Source organism: Palaemon carinicauda, chromosome 2, assembly GCF_036898095.1.
Source record: "Palaemon carinicauda isolate YSFRI2023 chromosome 2, ASM3689809v2, whole genome shotgun sequence".
Lineage (NCBI taxonomy): Eukaryota > Metazoa > Arthropoda > Malacostraca > Decapoda > Palaemonidae > Palaemon > Palaemon carinicauda.
In genome coordinates, this window is record NC_090726.1 from 161,528,277 (window position 1) to 161,553,554 (window position 25,278).

The 25,278-nt window shown below is 41.0% G+C and overlaps 1 protein-coding gene across 2 annotated transcripts in view; it reads left to right on the forward strand.

The window, feature by feature from the left end:
* Positions 1–858: 858 nt before the first annotated feature.
* The window catches only part of Naa15-16 (N-alpha-acetyltransferase 15/16), a 64,875-nt gene continuing 40,455 nt past the window's right edge, over positions 859–25,278 (forward strand). For both annotated transcript variants that reach the window (XM_068359587.1, XM_068359591.1), the window contains exons 1-4: positions 859–1,056; positions 6,597–6,675; positions 17,169–17,431; positions 23,190–23,324. In XM_068359587.1, coding sequence (XP_068215688.1) covers positions 997–1,056; positions 6,597–6,675; positions 17,169–17,431; positions 23,190–23,324 — 537 coding nt within the window. In that variant the 5' untranslated portion in view covers positions 859–996. The remainder of the gene's footprint in view (positions 1,057–6,596; positions 6,676–17,168; positions 17,432–23,189; positions 23,325–25,278) is intronic.

Consider the following 25,278-nt stretch of genomic DNA (forward strand, 5'->3'; position numbering starts at 1 on the left):
GTATTGTAGCAAACATTCACAAGTCGGTTCTATTTTATGACGGAATTTTTCGTGTGTTGATAAAATAGAGAGCGATACGCTTAAAAGTAATGAATAATGAAGGATTTTCTTCCTTCAGTGCACTTCTCAGACAATTAGTATCTGTTGATAATTTCGTTAAAATGCATAGAATATTCAATAAAAAGTAATAAATTTATTATTCTTCTAATATTTGTTTCACGCAAAAATTCGAGGATTTTAGAAACCGTTGTTTGATACATTTTACAGGTGGTGTAAATCGAATTAATTAAATTACAAACATAAACAAATTGGATTTGTAATAATTTAGACAAAGGGCTGACTAAGATCGGGAATTTCAAACCAATTCTTTTTCATTTTATCTCTGTCTCATGTGAGATAAGGAAATGTCAAAAAAATATGTTACCTTTTTTAACCATAAATCCTGGTATCTTTAGATAAATAAATCTATTCCAAGAAATATGATATCTCCGCAGATAACATTTAACGGTAAGATTGTCAATAGAAAATTTGTTTTTCGGTATGGAAATATAGTGATTTTTATTTCTATAAAAATAAATGTGTTTCTCAGCATGTTTGTTCTTATTTCGAAATTATTGTAGAGAAGACAATAGATCGGTAAATCTGAATTTCAAATAGAAATATTATTTTCTAGATATAAGGATAGAAACTAATTTAGAAGCCTTTTTAAGTTATAATTTCTATTCTAATGTTAGCATGCATGTTTAATGTTAAGGGCTTCAAACTCTATCAACTTTACACATCTGCTTATAAATAATCCCCGAGTCCCAACTCTAAAACAAAGAAGAGATCTCAAGAGGCAGCCATATTTGTTTACGATGACGTCACTTCCTCGACGTCATCTCCGACACCCGCCATCTTGCCCGGTCCACGCGGGATATTTCCGTTATTTTGCCTTTATTTATACACTCTGAGGCCATTATTTCCATCATTAGCCTCAGTGGTAGATAAAAGAAGATGGACCCGAAAAAGCAGCAGCTGCCGCCTAAGGAAAATGCGCTATTTAAGCGAATATTGGTGAGTATAGTCTAGGCATGGTTCACTCGGGGATCCGCTCCCGTATCCAAAACAAATCTCCGAAATGTATATGACCGATGCATTCCCTTTCAACCGGTCTACAGACTTCTTCCAATGATCCTACCGATTGACACGACTCTTTAGACAATTTGTGTCCACTGCTCGACGTATATGCCAGTCAGATGCTCTAAATAAATGCGATGCTGGAAAAGCCTGTCTAGGAGTCCGCGTTTAATTTCGGCCCGTTTTACGATGTTCTTTTGAAATGGCCATTTTTCAAAGATGTCACGAAAAGTCATCTTTAATGGGATGATTTACCACCCGAGAGCATTATTAGAAGGCGAATAATAAAGTCCGGCCTAGATTACATAATGTGTAATATATGTTCTACTTTAGGCCTAAGTCAACTTGAACCAGTAGCCTTGGCCAGCATGCATCTTGTTCAGAATTAGGCCTAATTCACGTGTAGCCTCGCCGGTGGCCTTGCCATAGCCTAATTTAATTGCAGCCCTTTGTTTGCATGCAATTGTCACCGGCCTTGGCCTGTAGCCCTTTCCTGAGAGAATTGTTATTTATGATCAAGTAACCTAACAAAAGTAGATTATCCCTTCGATTTGAGAGATATCCAACATAGCCTAACATAATTTCTAAATTCTGCTGTGGGCAGAACTAATATGTAAAGTTAGCATTTGCTTGCTGTTTAATTTTTTTATGTATAACTTTGAGTCTGGGTTAGCCCATAAAGGTTAATGGTTGGCTGTTAACATTGTGGAAATTTTATAATTGTTTGCCGAAGTGGTTGATTTGTTCCACAATTATTTGGCAGAATAGCCACCTTCTGCTAATGGTCCTCAAGGGGAACACCTTTTTTTCCAAAATTATAAGCCGATTGGCTGAGCGAGCTGTCATGTAATTGTTAGTAGCGCGGAGAGGCGTGGCATGAAGTGGGAATCACGTAGGAAGTAACGAGAAACCCTAATTGTGTCACACATAAAGATAAGTGATAACAAAGATCTTTATCGTCTGTTGCTTAGAAAGTAATGACACACCAGGAACTCGAAACAGGTGTGGCCACGTGTGGATCGAAAGTGAACCTTTTCTATTTTTGTGTAGATGTCCGGATGCCAGAAAACTCCAAATTAATCAGTCTACTTTCGTGTCGTGGCGCATGTGTGTGCTACAGCGGCTGTCGCAACTTATTTTGGTGTTGGTGGTATACTGCTGTTGCTTATAAGTTTGAAAACTAATTTCTAACTCCCTTAAGAGCCTAGATTAATTTTCCTTCTGCAGATACAGTACTTTATTGCTTTATGCCAATTTTAACCCTCAGATTGACTTTTTGGTTGCCGCAGTGATATCAGTCCCTCATTCGCAAATAATTGAAAAACAATTATTCATCCTTAAATTTCATGAGTGTGAAGATTCATTGAAATTCTTCTCTTCAATTCCCCAATGGAAAATGCTTATAACATTTACAGCTGTACTTTTTCCTTTTGTTTTGTCACTAAAGCCAATATAACCAGTGTATCTTCATTCGAGGAATCCTTCTTGTCAATTGAGATGTGAGCACATGCGTACGCCTATGTGACAGGGTGATACTTGATGTGAGGTGTTTCGTATTTCGGCGTTAATTTTTCTCGTTTTGCGTTATTTCCTACGTGGCCTCGATATTTGATTCAGGTTTCTGAATTTGGAGTCTTTGTATATCAGCGGCCAGTTCCTCACGCGTTCATTAAAAATGGACATCAACTAACCCAAACTTTCCCCCCTAACCTAACCTACAAGCCATGCCCTTACCTACTTGCCTAACTTTGGGGGGGTGGGGCTAACGCCCCCTTGCGACCCCCCTTACACTGCCGTATTCTAAGTTTGACATACTAATACATGCAGGTGGCCGCTATCATACAACCCCTGAATTTTTTTTTTTTCCTTTTTGTTACTATGTATCTTCAGCATCTTATATGGCAAAATATGCTGTGATTGTGTTGGTGATTAAGTGCGCAAAGATTATGATACTGATAGTGATATTCCAAATGATGTGCATACAATTGTCAATGATCCTGTGTAATGAATATGTGAGCGATAGTGATGTTCAATACAAAGTGATGACGAGACGAGTGATAATGTTACTGCTCTTGGTTAGGGGTATATGTACCCAACTTCAAAATACACTCAAATATACATTGTTTTTAAGTGTAGATGAAAATTAACGCAATAGCCATCCCATTAAATACTTGAAATATTTTTGACTGATCAGTTGATCAATAATTTGTGAGACAGTGATATACAAATACACTACGTTACTTAAGTTAATGTGGAAGGTGAGTAAAGCCAATCTTTTAAATCAGTACAGCACTGGGTGAATGTAATTGTATTATTATTTTGACTGTTTCTACGTTAGGTTAGGTCATTGTTTCCAAGACTCTTGAAAAGTTTGCGTACATTTGCAGTCTGGAATCTAAGAGTAATAAACTTTTTTTCTCAATTTGGCTCACTTGGTAGATATTTCAGTTTTTATTTAGATATTTAGAAAATATGGAACTATTTTGACTGCACTGTACCTAATGATAAACATGTCGGTTATCCATAGAATTAGGCAAAGGTTTACCAGTACAAAACAAAAAGGAATTAAGAATTATAAATGCCCCTAGAATTTTGTTTTCTTCTGCCTTCAACGTTTTGTGTGAAATTTCTCAACATGCCAGTGGTAAGAGAACTGAAATGTATTTTAGTACATTATTGTTCAAGTATTATGAAATATTATGAGTAAAAAGAAGAGCTAATAGCCTCTCTAGTTCAAATTGTATACTTCATTGTCATCTTAACTTCTGGTGTCATAGGCTAGATTAATAGTAACTCGGGGGTATTTTGCCCAACAATTGAGGTTTTCTACTGTGCATAGCCTACATAAATAATTCACATTGTACTTAATAATTTTAAAGATAAATAAACTGCACACTTAGAAATGGAGGAGAAACATAAGATTTTTAAATTCTAAAACTACCTTAGAAAAATTACATGTGATATAAATATTCCTAGTTTCGTAGGATGGTTTGCATATGACAACAAATAAATCTTTACAATTGACTACATGGGCGTTGCCCCTAATTGAATACAAACCTTATGGCCTATAGAACAGGAAAATTTTTAGTTGACCTATAATTACAGTTTTTGTTGATGCATTAGTTACGACAAGTGATGAGTGCATGTGAGTAGCCCCTCCCACTTACATGTCAAAGATTCTTCACTTTTCTCTTCATGGACAAGTATTTTCTTAATGATTTAGATTTCAGGAAAATCCATGAGAATTTCAGTACAATCTATCTCAAGACACCCATTCATTTTCTAAATATACATTTATTTAAGGAAAGCCAACATTTGGTATGGTAGCTCATCTACTCGTAATTGGTAATGTTATGGCACTGTGTTAAGAGTCTCAGAACTTGCCAGAGGGAACAGATGGGACATTCCAAAACACTGAGATTACCTCTCCTTTTGAGCAGTGAATTAGGTACTTGATTGTTAGCCGTTAGCACCATAGTCGGTTGCAGCTAGGTGGAGAGAGAGAGAGATAGAGAAATACTATATAGAAACTGATGTGAACTACTGTCTTTGTCATAACATTTGTGAGGTAGTATCTCGGTCTATGAGTTTAATCCATTCTACAAGCATGTTTGTAAACCAAAACATTTTTCTCAAGAAATCCAGGAAAGGAATTTACTCAATACGATATACATAACCTATACACTCATTTAATAAAGGTTCTAGTATTATATAAAGGATGAATTATAACCGCCTAGCGTCGGAAATTAATAATTCACAATAAAGAACAGAGTAATACATAATAAAGAATGAATTATTGACAGATTAACTCGCACTTCACCATAGAGGAGAATCGGGACTGGCGTTTCGTTTAAGATACAAGAGGAGGGATTGTTAGTGCTTGGAGGGAGAATCTTCCTCCCTGAGAACTTCTTTCACTCCCAGACATAGCGTGAATATGTAAATTAATGGATATTTTCTGGGTGATGAACAAAGTAGACAAGTAAAATGTTGAAAGTGAACAGATATTTAATTTTCTAGGCCCAGTTCCGAGTTTTATCACAAGCAGCAAATGGTTAAAAAGTGGTTTGAGAATTATAAGTATTTTCTCTTTGTTCGGTTAATCTTGTAGTGTTATGGTACAATGCTGTACTTTGAAATAATTTTACAGCTAAATACAGTTACCGACGAGGTAATTAGTACTAAGTACAATCAGATGACAAAGTCTTAATAATAGTGACTTTAGCAAAACTGGTTAGGGTTGCACTCACTCTTACGCTGGACGAATGTATAGCCTTCCGAGTATCAGCTATGACGTCCCGACACTAACTCTTTGCTCTTCAAGGGCTTGAGTCTTCTTTACAATTGCTTGTAGTTTAAATTGTTCAACTGTTGCAGTAGGTGATGGTGCACCCGTCATACCGGTTACATCGAGTTGGTTGGTTTGTAGACCAGAGTAGTCGCAACACTGGGTCGTATTCCTCCTCCACACCTACAGTCTGAGAACACACATTAACACACAAAAGCGCCGAAAACCGCAGTAGACCGCATTTCTTTCATGCTCTCATAACCTCATTAGGTCTTACTGCTGTTGGTACGTGACAGTTCTCTCTTTTGAACGGTGTTCACTATCACCAAGTGAATCACTTGGATTATGGTTTGTATATTTGGTTGTCTATTTCTACACTTGCATTCAATTTTGACAAGAAACTTACGTAGAGATGACTACATTTGTGTTTTCTATAAAATGGCATGGGAAGGGGTAGAAATCTCATGAACATGCCGTGAAGACTGCTTTTGGTGTATGGGCACCGCTTTACTGATTTCATGTTAGTCACGTTAGTATTTGTCCACAAAATGCACATATGGAGAGAAATTTTTTCTTGCATACAGATGCAGTGCTCATATACTGAGAATAAAGTTCATGCCCTTATTCTGAGTTAATACTCATAAATCAAGGTATTACTGTAGTATAACCTAAAAAAAAAAATGGAAGGGCACTGACAAGGTAATCCTCATTCTGTTGGGGTGAAACCAATAAAAGGACGATGGGCCATATTACTATTGCCTTTGGGTCTCGTGTCATTTTAGTCACTCCATCAGGTCTAGTGTTAGAAAGAGAAATTAGTAGAAATAGAAGTTATTGCCTGCTATCATATTTTATTTTTTTAGCTACTGCAGGGATAAGATTTTATCCTTGAGTTCTTTTAATTTCTTGTAAGAGACAAGTAGCTGTATTTATAGAAATCATGTTTCCTTTGACAAGAAGAGAATAGAGCCGCTTGTTATAGTCTAATACATAGGTGTTGTCATGATTTCATATATTGTGATTTTGAATTTTTCTTCACTGCCTCGTTTGAGTTAGTAAATTACATAGTAACTAATTTCTACTCTAATTTAGTTTCAGTAACAGTATAGCATAATTGATTGTAACTAATTTTTACATTAATTTGGTTTCAGTAACAGTATAGCATAATTTATTGTACTTTCTATTTCAGAAATGCTATGAGCAGAAACAGTATAAAAATGGGCTCAAGTTTGCAAAGCAAATTCTCGCCAACTTTTCAGATCATGGAGGTAAGCACTTATATAACATTAAGTAATTTTGATACTGTATGTGTAATACCTTTGGGCTGCAAAGGTATCAACATTAATTCATTTAGACAATTATTTGCAGTTTAAATCCCATTTTCACTAGGCAGCCCAACTGACGCATTTAAGATACTCGGGTGGCACCAGCCGCCCGTTGAGATACTACTGCTAGAGTGTTATGGGGTCCTTTGATTGGCTAGACATTACTACATTGGATCCTTCTCTCTAGTTACGGTTCTTTCCCTTTGCCTACACAGACACCGAATAGTCTGGCCTATTCTCTACAGATTCTCCTTTGTTCTAATACACCTGACAACACTGAGATTACCAAACAATTCTTCTCCACCCAAGGGGTTAATTACTGCACTGCAATTGTTCAGTGGCTACTTTGCTCTTGGTAAGGGTAGAAGAGACTCTTTAGCTATGGTAAGAGCTCTTCTAGAACACTCCAAAATCAAACCATTGTTCTCTAGTCTTTGGTAGTGCCATAGCCTCTGCACCATGGTCTTCCACTGTCTTGGGTTAGAGTTCTCTTGCTTGAAGGTACACTTGGGCACACTATTCTATCTAATTTCTCTTCCTCTTGTTCTGTTAAAGTTTTTATAGTTTATATAGGAAATATTTATTTTGATATCACTGCTCTTGAAATATTTTATTTATCCTTGTATCGTTTCCCTTCCTCACTGGACTATGTTCCCTGTTGGGGCCCTTGGGCTTATAGCATCCTGCTTTTCCAACTAGGGTTGTAACTTAGCATTTAATGATAATAATGATAATGTCTGAAGTGTATTGGATTAATTGCTCTGCATAACCGTAATTCTCAGTGACAGTGATCCAGTAAGTTAACCAAGAATCAGCTCCTTTTAACAATTTGCATTATAGTTGTGGGTTACCCTGTGCTGGCAGCACGTTCTGTTATTAAAATACCCATGTTAGTGCACAGGTGATGTTAATTGAATTTAGATTTGTGTAAATTGCACTTATGTTTGTCATTTTATTTATAGATATGGCTTATAAAGATTGCTATGTTAATCTTGATGACGCGGTACCGTACTAAGCTTACACTTTAGCAGCGTTTGTTTGACATGGAGCATTGTCAGCAACCATTTCTCTTTGCTTGGAATTGATGCAAGTCTAAATTTCTAATATTTGTTATTTTAGTGATTCATAGTTCTAGGTCACATTGCATATATCTACAAAGCACCACAAGATTTTTGTGTTTATTAAAAGAAAAACAACTTGTGCTTACCTTCCCCAGGGATTGCCTCTGTAAGACCCCCAACCCAGGGAAGAAGTTCCCTAAATAGTTGCCAGGGATTTTACATCATAATGAGTGTTAAATGATTACTGTATGATATTTTGTTCGTTATTTTTTATTATTTTACTGCTGAAATTATTCAGGTGTTTTGTGTCTTTAGCTAATATTAGTTATTGTTTCCAACTTATTAGTTTTTGGCCTATGATTGCTTTGCCACTGCATCAGATCTAAGGCTTTTAAGAATATATAATCGGTCAAATTCAATTTGGAGTTTTTTCTGTTATTCAATAATTAGTTGTTCCGTAACTGCAATACAAACCTACGCTATTTATAGGGGTATTACTTTCAGCAAAGCTGAAAAGAGGAGCCATTAGAATTTAGCGAGGGTTAACCACCCATCCTGCTTGTTAGTGGGGGTTGGGGTGGGGGTAGTGCCTACCCTTGTCACTCACAAACCTGTGACTGTTCTTCTCTTTGCTTTTGGCTCGGATGGAGAACGGTTGTTACCGCTCTTCTTCTTCTATAATTCGACTGCCATTGCTAATATTTTTGTACTTTTTCTTCTGTGTGTGTGCCCTTCCTTGCCGGTCATGCGTATCTGCCATAGACCTGAGGGCTGCTCCTGCGGTACTGTACTCTCATATCTTCCAAGGGTACCAATCCTCACCATTTATATCGGGCTTGTTGGTGCCAACAATGTGACGTGGATAGTGTGTTGATTGTCGGGAGTGGTCTGCCTTCTAGTGGGTAAAGTTTGGGCGACTGCATAAGTAGTTTAAAAGGGACTTCTCCTTTGAAGAAGCAGAAGAAACCCAAAGCTGCTTCTTCCGTCCCCGGACTTTTCTCCAAAGCTTCTACTCGAGAGGTTCCCCCCTGGGTTTCGTCGAGTAGTACCGCAGGACCCTTAACTCTTGGTCAGACTCGGGCCTCGAGAGATGGTGTTGCCTCCCCTTGCGAGGCGGCCCTGCCTCTCTCCCTGAGGGACACCTTGCCTCCCCTTGCGAGGCGGCCCTGCCTCTCCCCCTGAGGGAGACCTTGCCTCTTTCTCCCCTTTCTGAGTTGTGGCCATCTCAGGGTTTGCCAGGTTCCACCTTTCAAGGAGGTGTTGTTGCAGTTGCTTCAGCAAGGGGTACAGGGTTGCCACGTTTTTCCGAGTCAGAGGTAGACCCTTTGGCCCTGGTCGAAATGGTCGTCCTTGAGGACTGCGCTTCCCCTTCCGATCTTTTGGGAGTGGAGCAAAGTCCAAGGCATGTTCTCCCATTCGCGAGAGAGACCATTCATAGATTCCTCTTCGGAGGCCTGCTGCTCTGGCTGCCCCTGGGGAGGTTCGTCGTCGTGGTCGCCGAACTCGCCCTCCTCTTCGCGTCGGTCGTGGTCCTTCACCTTCAGTGAAAAAGTGACTGCTTGGCTCGTCTGCTTCGTCCTTGTAGCGCTCCTCTTCGAAGGATCTTCCTAGCTTGTTTGGTTCTTGGTCTTCGCCTGTTTCTCTGGTGATCATACATCCAAGGATCTTCTTTCAGCTATTCGTCGTTTCCGGCCTGGTGCCGTTAGCCAGCTCATCGATCCCCAGTTCACCAATCGCCGACCCATCGATCTCCTCACCGATCGATAGCCCGTCAGTCTCCTGCTCGTCAGGACTCAGTAACTGACGTTCTTCCATCTCGCCAGTTCACCAGCAATCTTTGGTTGCTCACCGAGGCTCTCGTCATTTGCCGACGACTTGTCACTCCCCTCCAGAGGATGGCAAGGCTACAGCTTTACGCCATTCCCTGGCCCGGTTCCGTTCGCCAGCTCAACGCTTGCCAACTCATTGTTTGCCAGCTTGCCGATTTCTTGCTGATCGCTGAACGAATGACAGCATACCTAGAGCATACCTCTCTTCAGGTGGTTGCACGGTAATGTGCTCCCATAGAGCTTCGGCTCTCCCCATTGTTCGCCGTCACCCCATTCTCTTCCCTGTGAACACAGAACATCGCGTTTGCCGAGGACGACTGAAAAGGGCAGCCTGCAAGGATTCAAAATTCCTAAACTTCTTGCTCGGAGACCACAGCACAGCAACCCTCATCATCCTCGTCTGCAGTAAAGACTGTTGCGGCGCTCCTCTTCTCTCTTCTCGGGAACTTTCAGACAGTGCCACCATCGGACAGCAACCGCGGTTTGGAGCCTTGGTTAGGGGAGTATCCCAGGCGTCCTCTTCGGGATTACCATCCTCCCGCCCCTCGGAAACTCCCAGAGTACTGGAGGAGTCTTTCTCTGCTCTTCCAAGGCAAAGACCCACGTTTTTGTCTCCTGAAGAGGAAGAAAGGAGCTCATGATGAGGCACCATATACCAGGGTCAAGCTGACCAATACTAGACCTTTTAAGAGAATGCCTAGGCTCACTGGTTCATCTCCTCCTCAATCTCCTGTGCCTCACTTGTCATTTCAGTCAGAGGTACACAGCAAGAAAGAGTCCTTGCCTGACTCACTCCTGTCCTCCCTTAGCAAGGAAGTCCCACGCGATGGCAATACAACTGCACCGAAACCCGCGGAGGAATCCATCATTCCCCGACTGGTGGACAGCAAAAGCTTATTCCATCAAAACCTGCTGTGGAGACCTTTTTGCCTCCTAGGAGGGAATCTAAGAGCTCCAAGACGATGCTGAAATCCTCTATGAGGATCCCTAGACCCGCAGAGGGGTCAGGCCATGGACCAGCCACTACATGAACCACGACCCACCCCGAAATGATATCTCTTGGATGGAAGACGATGATGTAGCTGTCAGTCCTTCAGAAGCTGATCAGAGAGAGTCTGAACATGCCTTTTGGTAAGTTCTGGCCTGCTTGAGGTCCTTCAACTGGTTGACAGACCCAGTGATGGCTCCTCAAGAGGGCAAAGACACGTCCTCGATTGTGTTTTTGGCACTCGGATGCTCCTCAAGTCCAGTGCACCCTTGCCTTGGTCTCAGGGACTGAAGAGTGCCAGGGGAAAGGTTTCCTCCCAGCTCTCGGACTTCTTTGCAATGTTCCACTCAGGCTCGTCCTCAAAATTCCTCCTCCCACCTCCGGGTCTCCAGCAAGGAGATACGTGGCCCTCCCGACTCTTCAATGTTCCACTCAGGCTCGTCCTCAAAATTCCTCCTCCCACCTCCGTGTCTCCAGCAAGGAGATACGTGGCCCTCCCGACTCTTCCTCTACACCATTTCTTAGAGGAATTAACGAAGGGAATGTCTCTAGAGAGACTTTATGGCCTTCAAATCAAGTTCTCGGCTACAGAGATCCTGATCCAGGAAAAAGTGGGGAAGCACACCATGCAGACTACTGCATGGCTTGATCTGTGGTTAGGATCATTGGGGAACCTGGTAAGGACCGAGGATTTTTCCAAGGAAGGCGACGGAGACGTTCCTGCTTTCAGGCACTTGCACTATAGAGTTCCTCGCCCACCAAATTATGAACTTGTGGGCTTACACCATCTTGAGGCGCAAAGACTGGGTAGTCGAGAGGTTCTATCGCCAAGTCCCATACATCAAGATCACGAGACACTGGAATTCCTCTCTGGAGGGATCTTTTTTGTTTGAGCCAGATGTTTAGCAGGCAGCAGGGAGATGGAGGAAGTCTCATCAGGACTCTGCCCTCCATAGGACTCACACAGACCAACCAGCCAAAACCAGCTTCAAGTAGGACTGCAGCTAAAGACAAGGTTAAGAAGCCCTTTCCTACCAAGGACACTAATGGCTCCAAGTATGCGATCTCCCCACTTGTCCACCAATAGGGGGATGCCTACATTGTTGTTGGCAGAGGTGGCTGCAGCTTTGGGCCGAATCCTGAACAGTGTCCGTGATTCATACAGTATCGCGTCCTGTACACGTCATCTCTCCCTCTACTGATCAAGACTCCAGTGTCAAAAATCTCCTTTGTAATGGGATCCGCAGTGGAGCAGGCCCTTCTGGCTAAAGTCCAGACCATGTTGGAGAAGGGAGCTCTCCAAGAGGTCCTCGATGGCTCCCCAGGCTTCTTCAGTCGAGAGACTCTTGTGGAAAAAGGTGTCTGGACGCTGGAACCTGAGGATTCGATCTCTCCAGTGGTGGCTGAAGTCCAACTGGAATCAAGCCTTTGATTCCCTGGATATTCTGATCCCCATGCAACCAAAAGAACAGATAGACCTGGGGGGGGGGGGGGCAGACTAGAATCTGCTAAAGGGCGTCAAACTTCACTTCTTGTCCTCCCCAGGACTTGTTGCTTTTCACAGATGCATCATAAGAAGGGTGGGGGCCTACAGGCTGCACCACACGACCTCAGGCCTAGGATCAGAATTTGAAAAGTACCAGCACGTCAATCTCTTGAAGATGAGAGCGGCATTCCTGGCCCTTGAACAGTTCCATCAGTTTCTGGAGGGCCACTTACTGGTGGTGATGAGTGACAACATCACAGTCGGGGCTTACATCAACAAGCAAGCCCCTATCCCATCTGGCAGTAGAAATACTGAGATAAACGGAAGTCCATTTGGTAACACTATCAGCTTGCTTCATTCCTGGCAAAAGGAATGTGCTCGCGTACAATTTGAGCAGAGCGAATCGGATAGTGGGTTCCGAATGGTCTTAGGATCATATAGTAATCAACAGAGTCCTGACTTTGTAGGGTTCTCCGACGGTGGATCTGTTTGCAACGGCCCTGAACTTCAGGCTCCCATTGTACTGCTCCCCAGTCTCAGACCCCGAGGCTCTCTGGCAAAATGCATTCCAACAGCGGTGGGACAACGTTGACGTTTTTGCGTTTGCCCTGTTCTTTCTGATGAGAAGAGTGCTCAACAAGACCAGTACCTTGGTCAATCTCTCAATGACCCTCGTAGCTCAGCTGTGGCATCACGCAGAATAGTTCCTAGACCTTCTGTAACTCCTAACGGAGCTTCCAAGAGAACTTCCTCCACGACACGATCTACTCAGACAACCACACGCCAACATCTTCTATAAAGCCGTAGCCTCGCTTCGACTTCACGCTGGAGACTATCCAACATCTCTCCCAGTGAGGCTTTTTGCAGTAAGCTGCGAAAAGAAAAGGATGTCTGAGCATCTGCGAAAGTCGTCAGCTGCAGTCTACCAGGTGAAGTGGAATGTGTTCTGTGGTATCTCTCCATTCGATGCCACTATTCCAGCAATTGCGGAGTTCTTCGTATATCTGTGAGAGGAAATGCTCTCTCAGTTTCGGTAGTAAAAGGCTATTGCTCGGCCTTGAGTCATGCCTTTAGATTGAAAGGAGTCGACATTTTCTTTCCTCTGGAACTTTCACTTCTAATATGAAGTTATGAACTTACTGTCCCCATTTAGAAGTGAGACCTCCTCCTTGTAACGTGGTTTGGGTTCTTCGGTCCCCTGGAGGACCTCCCTATGAACCTTTACACCAGGCAACAGATCGCCACTTCTTCCGTGTAAAGACGATGATCTTACTAGCTTTGGCTTCGCCGAGGGAGTCAGCGAACTACATTGTCTTTCGTATGGCATTGCTCATTCAAGGGGATGGGGAGAGGTAAACCTCAACTTTGTTCTGGAGTTCGTAGCTAAGACTCAAAATCCGGGGATAGCGGATCTGAGATTAGGCTTCTTTTGGATATCGAGTCTTCGTTCTGTAACCGATGACCCAAATCATCTGTTACTATGCTCAGTAAGGACATATGCAGCTCGTCCCTGAGGGCCTTCGCTTTTTGTCAGCATAGGGATGACTAAGAGGAGGATCACAAAAAAAAACATTTCAGCGTGGATTCGCATGATAATTGAATGAGCACAGAATCCAGATCCTCCTCCAACACGTGGACCAAGAGCACATGACGTAAGGTGCATTGCTACGTCTCTGGCCTTCAATTGTAACTACTCTGTGGTGCAGGTTCTATAAGCGGGCATGTGGAAACATCAGATTAACGTTTACTGCCCACTACTTGCAAGACGTGACCCACAGGAGACTTGATATGTTCTCTATTGGTCCTGTGGTGGCTGCACAACAGCTGGTTTAATACCTCAAGCTCCTTAAAGGACAAGTAGCAGAAAGTTTAAGGCATTGGTTACCCGGTTTTAATCTGAATGAACGAAAAGGCTCTTTTCTTTTCTTCATCCTCCCCTCTATTGGGGAAATAAGCATCCAGGGTCCTTTGTACAGCTGACTGACCTCAAACCACTGTAGCTACACCATTGTTCCTAGTATTGTGTCAATACTCTTGCATCCCCATACCTTGGGGAGGTGGTATTGGAAATGTCTTGGTGACCTCAAACAACTCCTACCTTGACAATCACATTGCTAGTATCTCTACACACACAGCTTGCTTAGGCCGCAGATATTGCATAGCAACGTTAGCGAGGTTTTGGGGTTTCCTTCTTTTGGTGCTAACACAAAAAAGAGGAATCCCCAGGTAAAGCAAAAATGTCAGATTGGCAGGGACGTCCACCCTCCTAATGTGTGAGTCGTACTGTACCCCTATAAATAGCGTAGGTTTGTATTCCAGTTACGGAACAAATGACAAATTTGGAAATAATTTGTATTTTTCCTGATACAAACCTTTAGCTCTTTATACAGACTTGCCGGCCAACCCAGGCCCCTTGAAATCCTACTGACAAGCAAAGTGAAGCACAGTTACAGCTGTGTGAGTGAGAGGGGTAGATACTAAACCCCCCCCTTTCCCCCCCTCGCTAAATTCTAATGGCTTGTCTTTTCAGTTTTGCCAAAAGTAATACCCCCATGAATAGCTAAAGGTTTGTATCGTTCGGGAAAATACAAATTATTTTAAAATTTGTCAGATCAGAAGATTTGTATGATGATTTTACTTTCAAGTCGGGTAACGGTGTATATTTGATGGCATTATTGTTATGTTCAAATAACTTTGGTCCAACAACTATAATGTATAGGTATTTTCTCTTCCAATCCCATTGATTGCTTCATTTTAGGGGGAAGACCTTATCCCTTTCTGTTCATTTTCATTGTGTGATCTTCTGGTTTTCTTTAATGTTATTCTTTTGTACTGGGGATTGCTGTTTAAGGTAAATGAATTAAATTGCCAAGTTAATTATTGTTGGGACTAGCTAAGCTACAACTTCAGTTGGACAAGCAGGATGCTACAAGCCCTAGGGCTCCAATAGAGAAACCAGCTCGCAGTTTTCATTGTTTGCTTCAATTCTGTCGCGTGAGGACCATGGAAGATAATTCTCTCGGCATTAGAAATTTGGCAGTAATTGCTCTTGTACTAGAAGAGGAGGAAGAAGAGAGATTCCGACAAAAAAGGAAAACTATATTGGTGGATCAGCTCTTAAAGAAAAGAAAGGGAGGGAGTGTTCTGGACACTATAATGTACTGGGAGATGATGAAGTGAAATTTTGTCAATATTTCAGAATGTCAAAAGCAAAGCTTATCTGTAATGCTACAAAGATTAAAATGGGCCTGCCCAGGAAGAACACAAATTGCCAATGAGCCATATCTCCAAAGGAAAGACTTGGTTTGCTTAAGGTGAAAATGCCTTAATCTCATCTCTGAAAACAAATTTTGTACTTCTCAAAGAAAATTCTATATCATGTCAAATAACTCTTCATACCCTCATACAAGTTCAATTAACTACTCATTCATTGTGCCACCTGTCAACAATGAAGTAACTGTACACTATAACTCTATGAGGAAAAGTCGAGGTTGCAGACTACGAAACTAACGGATACGATACGGGTCCTTGTTCACATGAAGCATCATCCATCCATTGATTGGGTGGCTAACGGCCGTAAAACCAGCTGGCATTTCTTGGAAAGAAGGCTGACGATCGAGGGCCGCCGTCAACCTGACGGGTCGTGTGAACAGTTGCATTGGAATTCACGTAAGAAAGCTAGATGCCGCTTAAACGGCGGCGTGCCTGTCATAAAGAAAACGGGTCATGTGAATCGGCCTTTACTGTACCTTATTGAAACAAGGAACTTGTAAATTTTAGATGCTTTATGAAGTGCCTGTCCAGAATTTGAAACTAATCTTGAATTTACTTTTATTTTTATAAATTTCCCTCACTTATTAGAATAAGGGAATCACATGATATGCCACACCATCCACATAAGTAATGTGAGACTGGTGATTAGTACCTACTTTAACGAATGGGGTGATTATGGATCAAGACAAACCACTCTGTCTTCTGCCTCACAATCTAGTTTAGTCTTTTTGAGCAACTAGAAGGGTTTAGTGGCATTAGGAACTTAGGTACTGTATGTAGATTTTTCAAGGCTCTGTTAGGTTTTGAATCTGTGGAGTGCATTGCAAGTTCAGAATCCTTACTGAATGAAATAATATTAATATTAGAATGATTATGAGGGTTGGGGTTTAGGTTAGTTTTGACAGTGGGTAGAGAAGGATTAGAATTACCAAGACCAAGGGAGAATTCACTGATGTCTGAAGTTTAACAAAGGGAGCAAGTGATATCAAGAGCTTGTGAAGCTCATCACTATCGAAAGATGGCAGAACTTGTGTGTCGTGTAAAGGTCGAGGCGTGTCAATATCGTTATATCGCTAGTCAACCATTGAAACATTTTTCCATGAATGGTACCGAAAGTGAAGTACACACATCACTGAATATTTAAATCACAGAAGTGCCCCCGACATGATATGCAAAGGGAATGCGGATCATGATATCCCAAAAATAACTCTCGTACACATTTCAGGGAATAATTGCTAACTAAATCAGGGGAAGACAACTTCAGTCACAGTACATATGTAAACAATCTAAGAGCGTATTTTGCGAAGGTGCGATCGCCCTTGGTAGACGGAGATAACTGAAAACCATACTGCCTAACCCAGCAATTTGGGATTCCTACTACTAACTGCTAGAGGGCTCTGTTTGTTGAAGTAAAAAAAATGGGAAAATTTAAAATTTGAAAATATTTTACTGGTAAGTATCGATTAAACCAAAATTCTAAAGAAACAATATGAACATCAGGTGAATATAGAAATAAGAAATTTTAATAAATGCTAATTTTACCTCAATACCGTACTGAGGAAACCTTTATTATTAATTAGGCTCTTCGTAATGATATCCTTGTTGCCAAGGTTGATTTTGCAGTTTATACTGTTTATATACTATATGTTTTTGTAGCAAGTTCTATGTGACAGTAAGTGCAAAGTACTGTAGAGAATACAATATTTTTACCATTTTATGAAGCCCTAACATTAATGTTTTGAATGCAGATGATTTTTTAGTAGTTAGAATTTAATGAATTTTGATTTTTTCTTTTACAGAAACGCTAGCAATGAAAGGCCTTATCTTGAATTGTCTTGGACGCAAAGAAGATGCATATAATTTTGTACGCCAAGGCTTACGAAATAATCTCAAGAGTCATGTGTGTTGGCATGTGTTTGGTCTTTTACAACGTTCGGACAAAAAATACGATGAAGCCATCAAGTGTTATCGAAATGCCCTTAAATGGGACAAAGACAATTTACAGATCCTGCGAGATCTGTCTTTATTACAGATTCAAATGCGAGATCTGGAAGGTTATAAGGTGAGCGGCAAGTGATTGCAATAAGTATTTGCCAAGTGTTTTTATGAACAGTAAACTATGCCTTGACAGATTTGTGCAAATCTTCTAAAAAGTAGCATGTTGAGTAAGTATTTATTAATTACTATTTGTTCCTACACAAATACAACCCCATGTTCTTTACGTAGGACTAATGATAATAGTGAAGCTGGAATACCGCTATAAACTTATAACTAAGTGTCAACAACAATTTTGGTTGTTACCAGTCTGTAGCGAGGGAAATAACCCCCTTGCTCACTCACTGCAACCCCACTTTGATTCCAGACCTGTTTGAGAGCGTACTTTCTCTTCCACGCTCTGGATTACTGGCTAAAAGTTGAGATCTTTCTCTTTCAGATATATCAATTGTACATACTTAAATTAATTATGTGGAATGTAATTCTCACCGATGTGTCCTGGGTGCAGAGTACACACTATAACGCAGGTATGTGATAAGTGTCGGAGAAATGGCCATCCTTCCAGTGGGAGTGGTATGGCAGGAGGAAGAAGAAAGGATCTAAAAGGGAATTGTCACCTTTGGGAGCTTTCTTTTCTTCCTCTTTTGCCTGGTACCCACTCCTCTGGCTCTTTTCGCTCGGCCTCCTCGAGTAAGAATGTTGGCCCTTTAACTCTCCGGCAACCCTCCGGTCAGGAGGCTTCCTCCCACGTGAAGTCTGCTGTGCAAGACGCTTTACGTCTCTTGTGGCCCTCTTTGGGGCTTAATCGTTCTTCATCGAAGGATGGGCTGGTAAAGGTGTTAGTCCTGGTTTTATAGAAGCACTTTCTGCACCAGCTGGCCCTAAGGCTAGTCGGATTCAATTTTTATTTCAAGTTCTCTTCTGTATCAGAATGTTAATGAACTTTGCGAGGCACCTCGCTCTTCTCAAAGGGAAAAATCACGTCAATTGACTTGTCGTTTATGGCTTTCCAGGCTATTAAACCTCGTCTAGAACTGCTACGATCTGTCCTGGCAGCTGAGTCCATTAAGAAAGTCTATATTAAGATCTCTGCAAGGAAGGACTCCCTTAGCACCTGGAAGATGACAAAGCTACTTCCTGTTCTATTTGTGAGACAGAAGAAGTGCTACTGTGTGCAGGACTTCCTGTCTCTCTACCTTTAGATCCTGCACACCCTGTTGCATTCTTGGCAATTGATGCCATGAACATGAAGAGGATGGCTAGATCTACTCTTTAGCCTCCTCATGGATGGATGATTGCAATAATTATTTGCCAAGTGTTTATATAAATAACCTATTCCTTGAAAGATTTGTTTAAATCTTTTATAAAGGAGCATTTTGAAAAACGTCGTTCTTTCTGGTAGGTAGGTAGTAGGTTGGCCAAGGCACCAGCCGCCCGTTGAAATACTACCGCCAGAGAGTTATGGGGTCCTTTGACTGGCCAGACAGTACTACGTTGGATCCTTCTCTTTGGTTACGGTTCTTTCTCTTTGCCTACACATACGCCGAATAGTCTGGCCTATTCTTAACAGATTCTCCTCTGTCCTCACACACCTGACAACACTGAGGTTACTAAACAATTCTTCTTCGCTCAAGGGGTTAACTACTGCACTGTATTTGTTCTGTGGCTACTTTCCTCTTAGTAAGGGTAGAAGAGACTCTTTAGCTATGGTAAGCAGCTCTTCTAGGAGAAGGACACTCCAAAATCAAACCATTGTTCTCTAGTCTTGGGTAGTGCCATAGCCTCTGTACCATGGTCTTCCACTGTCTTGGGTTAGAGTTCTCTTGCTTGAGGGTACAATCAGGCACACTATTCTATTTAATTTCTCTTCCTCTTGTTTTGTTAAAGTTTTCTTAGTTTATATAGGAAATATTTATTTTAATGTTACTCTTCTTAAAATATTTTATTTTTCCTTCTTTCCTTTCCTTACTGGGCTATTTTCCCTGTTGGGGCCCCTGGGCTTATAGCATTTTGCTTTTCCAGCTAGGGTTGTAGCTTAGCAAATAATAATAATAATAATAATAATAAGGGCTATGGAATTCTACGCACAGTGTTGCGAGCTAGTGAGTCAACTGGATACTCGAGGTATGATGCCGTCATCTCCAGGTTCCGAAGGCAGATGCCGAGGAGCAAGGTTCTTTGGCTTTGAAATGCCCCTGGTTAAATACCCTTCATTGTTTCCTTTAAAGGAGATATGACCGAAATCCGGAACCAGTTCTTGCAAGACTTCATCGGTGTCGTCTACCGTATTGCAATATTTGGAGTCTGCATGCAAATATTCAAATCCTTACAGTTGCATCCAGACAGTATGATATTCTTTTGTGCTCAGATACTTTGGTTTCTAATATGAGGCACTCATCTGAGTTCCTTATTCAGAGTTTTAGGAAGTCAATAATTTTGAAATGGGATGCCATTCCTAAGGCCAGGGGAATTGTGGTGTACAGTATATTAGAACTGAGTACCCTGCTTTTCATAAGTCCTGCTATGAATGTGGATGTCATGAGATTCAGGTAATAAAAGTTTATGGCAGGCATAACTACTTCTATTTGTGTTCGATCTACTGTATCCAGGCTTGGATGATACTATCTTCGATTGTCTCATTACCATTATGGCTAAGATACAAGAAAATTATAAAGGCCTGTTTTTGGGTGGAGGTTCATTTCAATGCTTACTATAGTGAGTGGTTAAATTTTGTTTCTTATACTGATGGCCATTTCATAAGAGCTTTGACTTTGCCTCTGAATGAGGCTATGAACAAATCATAAGTGAAGCTCCTCATAGGTCTGGTAACGGCTTGGACCTCATATACACCAACTCCACTGGCGTTATAAAAAATAAGGTTGGTTCTTCAGGTGGGGCATCTGATCATGCTTTGATTTCATTAGTACTGAAGACTGAACAGCCTGTCCCTGATGTGTCATACTCATGTAGAATTCATCTAAAATCTTAAGGAGATTGGAATGGCATTTTGAGTGATCTTTCGGGCTTGAATTGGTCACAGTTGTATAATAGTGATGAGCCTGTTATTCCCTTGAATGAGAATCTGATCAACATAATTGATAAGCAAATCCCTTCTCATGTGCTCAGGTACCGAGTGAAAGACAAACCCTGGTTCAGTGATGGTTGTAGACGTGCTTATTTGGAGAAGCAGGAGGCCTATCATCTTTGGAAGGGTAACAGATCTGATTTAACTTGGAATAACTATACTCAGCTTAGAGATTTTGCTCAGAGTTTGTTTCAACTGAAATGGAATACAATTTAACCATAAAAGAAACCCTTTCTGGTACAACCCATGAGCATAAGTGGTGGGTTATCCTTAAATCTGTACTCTTTGGTGTAGACACAACAGTTCCTCCTCTACTTAAACCAGATGGCTCTTGTCACTCACTGTCCAAAGGAAAGGGTAACCTTTGTGGCTGATGTGTGTGACTTAGCAGAGTAATGAGAAACTTGCTCTTACTCATTCAGGTTTTCCAGAACTAGTTTAGCTTTTTGATCTCGGGAAGTTAAGGCTGTCTCGATGGACTTTGATGCTTGTGGAAGTGTAGACTCCAATGGTACTTTTCCTTCATTTATTTTTAGAAAGACTGCTGATTTCTTAGCTCCTAAGTTATATTATTATCCACAAGTTAGCAAGAAGGGGTTCTTCTTTGCACTTGTTGGAGAATTAGTGATGTTACTCCATTAAGTAAATGCTTTTGTGGTAGCTCAAGTACAACTGATTACCGCCCAATTTCTGTAACTCCCATTATCTAACGTTTTTAAGTGTCCTTTGGCAAAACTTCTAAATAAGTTTGTTGAAGGTAATCATCTGTTCCCTAGTTTGCAATTTGGCTTTCGTAAAGGCTTGGGAGCATGTGATGCCCTTCTTACAATCTCCAGTGCTTTACAGAAATCCCTTCCTTGTGGTCAGGAAGTTTGTATGATTGGCCTTGATTTTAGTGTTGCCTTTGATCGTGTTAATCATGAGGTCCTTGTTTTAAAACTAGTTTGGATTGGGTTGGTCTTCTCTTAGCATCATTGTTGAATTTTTAGGTCGTAGGTTTGGATACTACCGTTAAGAGTGTTATTGGGTCCTTTGGATGGCCTGACAGTACTACATTGGATCCCTCTCACTGGTTACTGCTCATTTTATCTGCCTGCACATACACCGAATAGTCTGGCTTATTTTTTCCACATTCTCCTCTGTCCTCATACACCTAACAACACAGATTACCAAACAATTCTTCATTCAAGGGGTTAACTACTGCACTGTAATTGTTCAGTGGCTACTTTACTCCTGGTAAGGGTAGATGAGAGACTAGGTATGGTAAGCAGCTCTTATAGGAATACACTCCAAAATCAAACCATTGTTCTCTAGTCTTGGAGTAGTGCCATAGCCTATGTACCATGGTCTTCCACTGTCTTCGAAAGTTTTTATTTTACATAAGAAAAATCTGATCTAATGTTATTGTTGCCAGGAAGGCTCATAAGGCCTTCAAGGATGGATGTAGTCTGGTGCAGTCCACTGCCAAGAGATAAAACCCTCAGAGACCTTCCTTTTAGGGGAAGAAGTTAAAAGAGGGTAGAGGAGGCTGACAAGCAAAACACCCCCCCCCCTAGTAGGCTACTCTCCCTGCAATTCCACCAGTGGGGGTATGCCTAAAGTGTAGGGGGCAGAGCCCTGGACGGTGAGTGTTGCCCCGTTCACCAAATCTCCCCTTACCTTGATTCATCCTCCAATGAGTTCAATGTCTTTCGCACAGGGTATCGAACACAAATTGGGACCATGGTAGAGAATGGCACTCTCCAGGAGGTCCTCATTGAATTTTTATGCTTTTATAGTCTTATTTTTTGAAGAGAATTCATCTGGAGACCGGTCATAGACTTCTCCGTTATGAATGAGTTTGTCCTTTAGACTCCGTTTAAGATGGAGAACTCGGTCACGGCCTGACAGATAGTAAGACTGCTAGACTTCAAAATCACATTAGATCTCAAGGAGTGTACTTGCAGATCCTTATACAGCCTCCAGGCTGTGGTCTGAATCTGATTGGCAGTGCCGCATAAACCTCCTGGAGTTACCAGCAACCTTTCCCATGCTCCTACATTTTCAACGCTCCAGGTCTCTTGATAGTGTTGATGAGTGACAATACGATCATACTCTTGTTTGTATTTTGCCCCAGACATAGCCACAAAGTGTTCTCATGCTCGATTAGCGCCAAGTGCGTAGGGCGTCAACCCGCTGGCATTGCCAAGCCATCGGTTAACGAGGTGTCTGGATTCTTAGTCTTGATGCTTAAGGCTCAAGTACAGTACTCCCAGGTAGAATTTCCAGCCATTTGGAAAGTGGACTTACACTGTCCCAACGATGATTGGCCTATGTAAAGAACAAGGGTTTGTATGTAATGTGGGGACAAATGAAAAATTTGGAAGTACTTTGAATTTTTTTATAACTATACAAATTTATCCGTCATCATCTATCCCCGGATGTCCTTTTTGCAATCAACGTGGGGTTTTAGTGAGCGTGTAGGAGCGGTGCTTCCCGCTACTGAGTGGTAGCAACCCAAATGGCTGTTGACACTTGGTTAAAAGTTTATACCTGGATTCCAACTTCTCGGTTATCATCACTCTTATCTTATGTAAAAAAAACTTGGTTTGTATACAGTAGTTAAGGAAAATACAAACTGCTTTCAAATTTGTTGTTTGACTACCAACACTGATCTGAAAACTTTACCTTTATGGTAAAACTTTGAATTGTATATTGCAGCTGCTTCTTAAAATAATTTTTGTTTTTTTTTACTTTTCAGGACACACGGTACAAATTATTTGAATTACGACCAACCCAGCGAGCTTCATGGATTGGTTATGCCATGTCTTTCCATTTACTCAAGGACTATGATACAGCATTAAGGATATTAGAAGAATTTAGAAAAACTATTCAGGTTAGTTGATATTGTGTATAATTGTACTTTCATTGATTAATATTAAGGGAATTAGTGCATAATTTCAGCTCAAGGGAGATCAGAGGAAGGGGATTAAGTATTATCCTTTGCTTTTTTGTACTCTTCTCATCATTCTGGTTGGATAAGTTTCCTGTTTTAATTATTACTCGCTAGACCACAACCCTTGTTAGAAAAGCAGGAGGCTACAATCCCAAAGGCTCCAACAGGGAAAGGTGCCTATCACTGAAAGGAAATACTGTAAAGAAATATCAAAATACCTATAAATGAGCAACTACGTTAGACTAGAAAGTTTATAGAATATACAGTATTAAGAATATATCAAGTAACTAGGTTGAAATGAATCAGTCATATATAGCCAAACAAAAAGCATTTGCAATACGTTTGACCTTCTGAAGTTCCACCAATACATTCCCCACATTTGGTATATCATTCCAAAATTTGGTCACCGCTGGGATAAAATTGGAGCCCTTTTTATTAGCACAGACTTAGGTGCGTATTAATTTTATTTTGCATGATAATGTACTGTATTTGACATTACGAGGAATGTCCCCTTCCATAAGTGTGGACGCGGTTGTTGGTACAGAACAAGGCTTTATGAAGACGCATCATAAAAGAATAGTGCAATTTTTTTCTAAACTTTAGATTAAATGTATTACATGGAGTTAGATACTTTTTAAATCATCTATTCATTAGTCGGTGTAATGTTTTAAGTGGTTTAACTTTATTATTGATTTTCTTGAAAACCTAGTTACCAAGGAGAATCCAGCAATATCATAATAAAAAAGTTTGTGTATTAAGAAGGTATCCATGAATTGAATTATTCATTGATAGATTTTGTTTGACCTTTGTATGTATTTCAAAGAAACAAATGATAAACAACAAATTTTGTTAGAACAGTCATTGCATAGTGAGAGTCAAGTTTTGATAATTTTACTCAGCATTCTCTCAAGATGGTGGACTGATTGTGGGGAATTGATATCAGAGACAAAATGGACCTAATATCTTTGACATCTGTAAAATGGTGGATAATGAAAATTAAAGTTTATCTTCAAAATTCTCTTCCCTCTTAACGAGAGAATGCCTTGATGAAGTCATTGGGCTTCAGCACGGCATATCATTCCCGTGCTGAAGGCTTGTGACGGGCAAGAGGGCTCTCGAACTGGGGAATTTCTTTTCCTCAGTTTGACTCTAAATTTCTCTCATTCTTTTTCTATTACCTCTTATTGCTTATTCCTCCTTCATAATTATCAGCTGTCTCCAACCTTGCTGTCAAAACTCTTTTACCCATTTCACTGTCCAGGTTTTTTAGAGGGGACATTGTATCCATGATCGGTTTTTATTTCAAAATCAATTGTGGGAGCTGTGGTGGTCTTGCCAACTGCCCGAAAATGTTTGGACACCTAGGAGTGTCAGTATTCCCATACTGGCACGCGGAACTATCTCTTAGGAAATTTGGCCTTCGGATTCCAGGGGTTGGCGATTTTATAGAGATAGGACTCTCGGCATTCTGTCCGGTTTGCCTGCCACTATGATTAGAGTGGGGATGATTGTATTCATGAAATGCTCTCAGTCCCATCAAGCGGGTTTGGCATACACTTGAGCCACTCTAATCATAGTGGTACCATCCCTTTGTGGTAGGGTAGGGAGTGGACATTTGGTAAGCAGCTTTCACAGGTGTCATTGGTGGAGAAATTAATTCCAGGAAAGGCTAACGGTGTCTTCTTTGGAATTTCAGACAGTCTTAATTTTTTCTCTCCCTTAAACTATATTTTTTTCCATTGTTTTTTTTTCATTGTTATTATGACCCCTTCCCTCCCCCTGAAAAAATAATTAATGAGTAAACTTAATATTCCCCGTACCCCTGGATCAAATGGCGAACCCCAGACACCGTTGACGACTTATGCTTGTTTAAATAGGGAAAGCTCTGTTGACA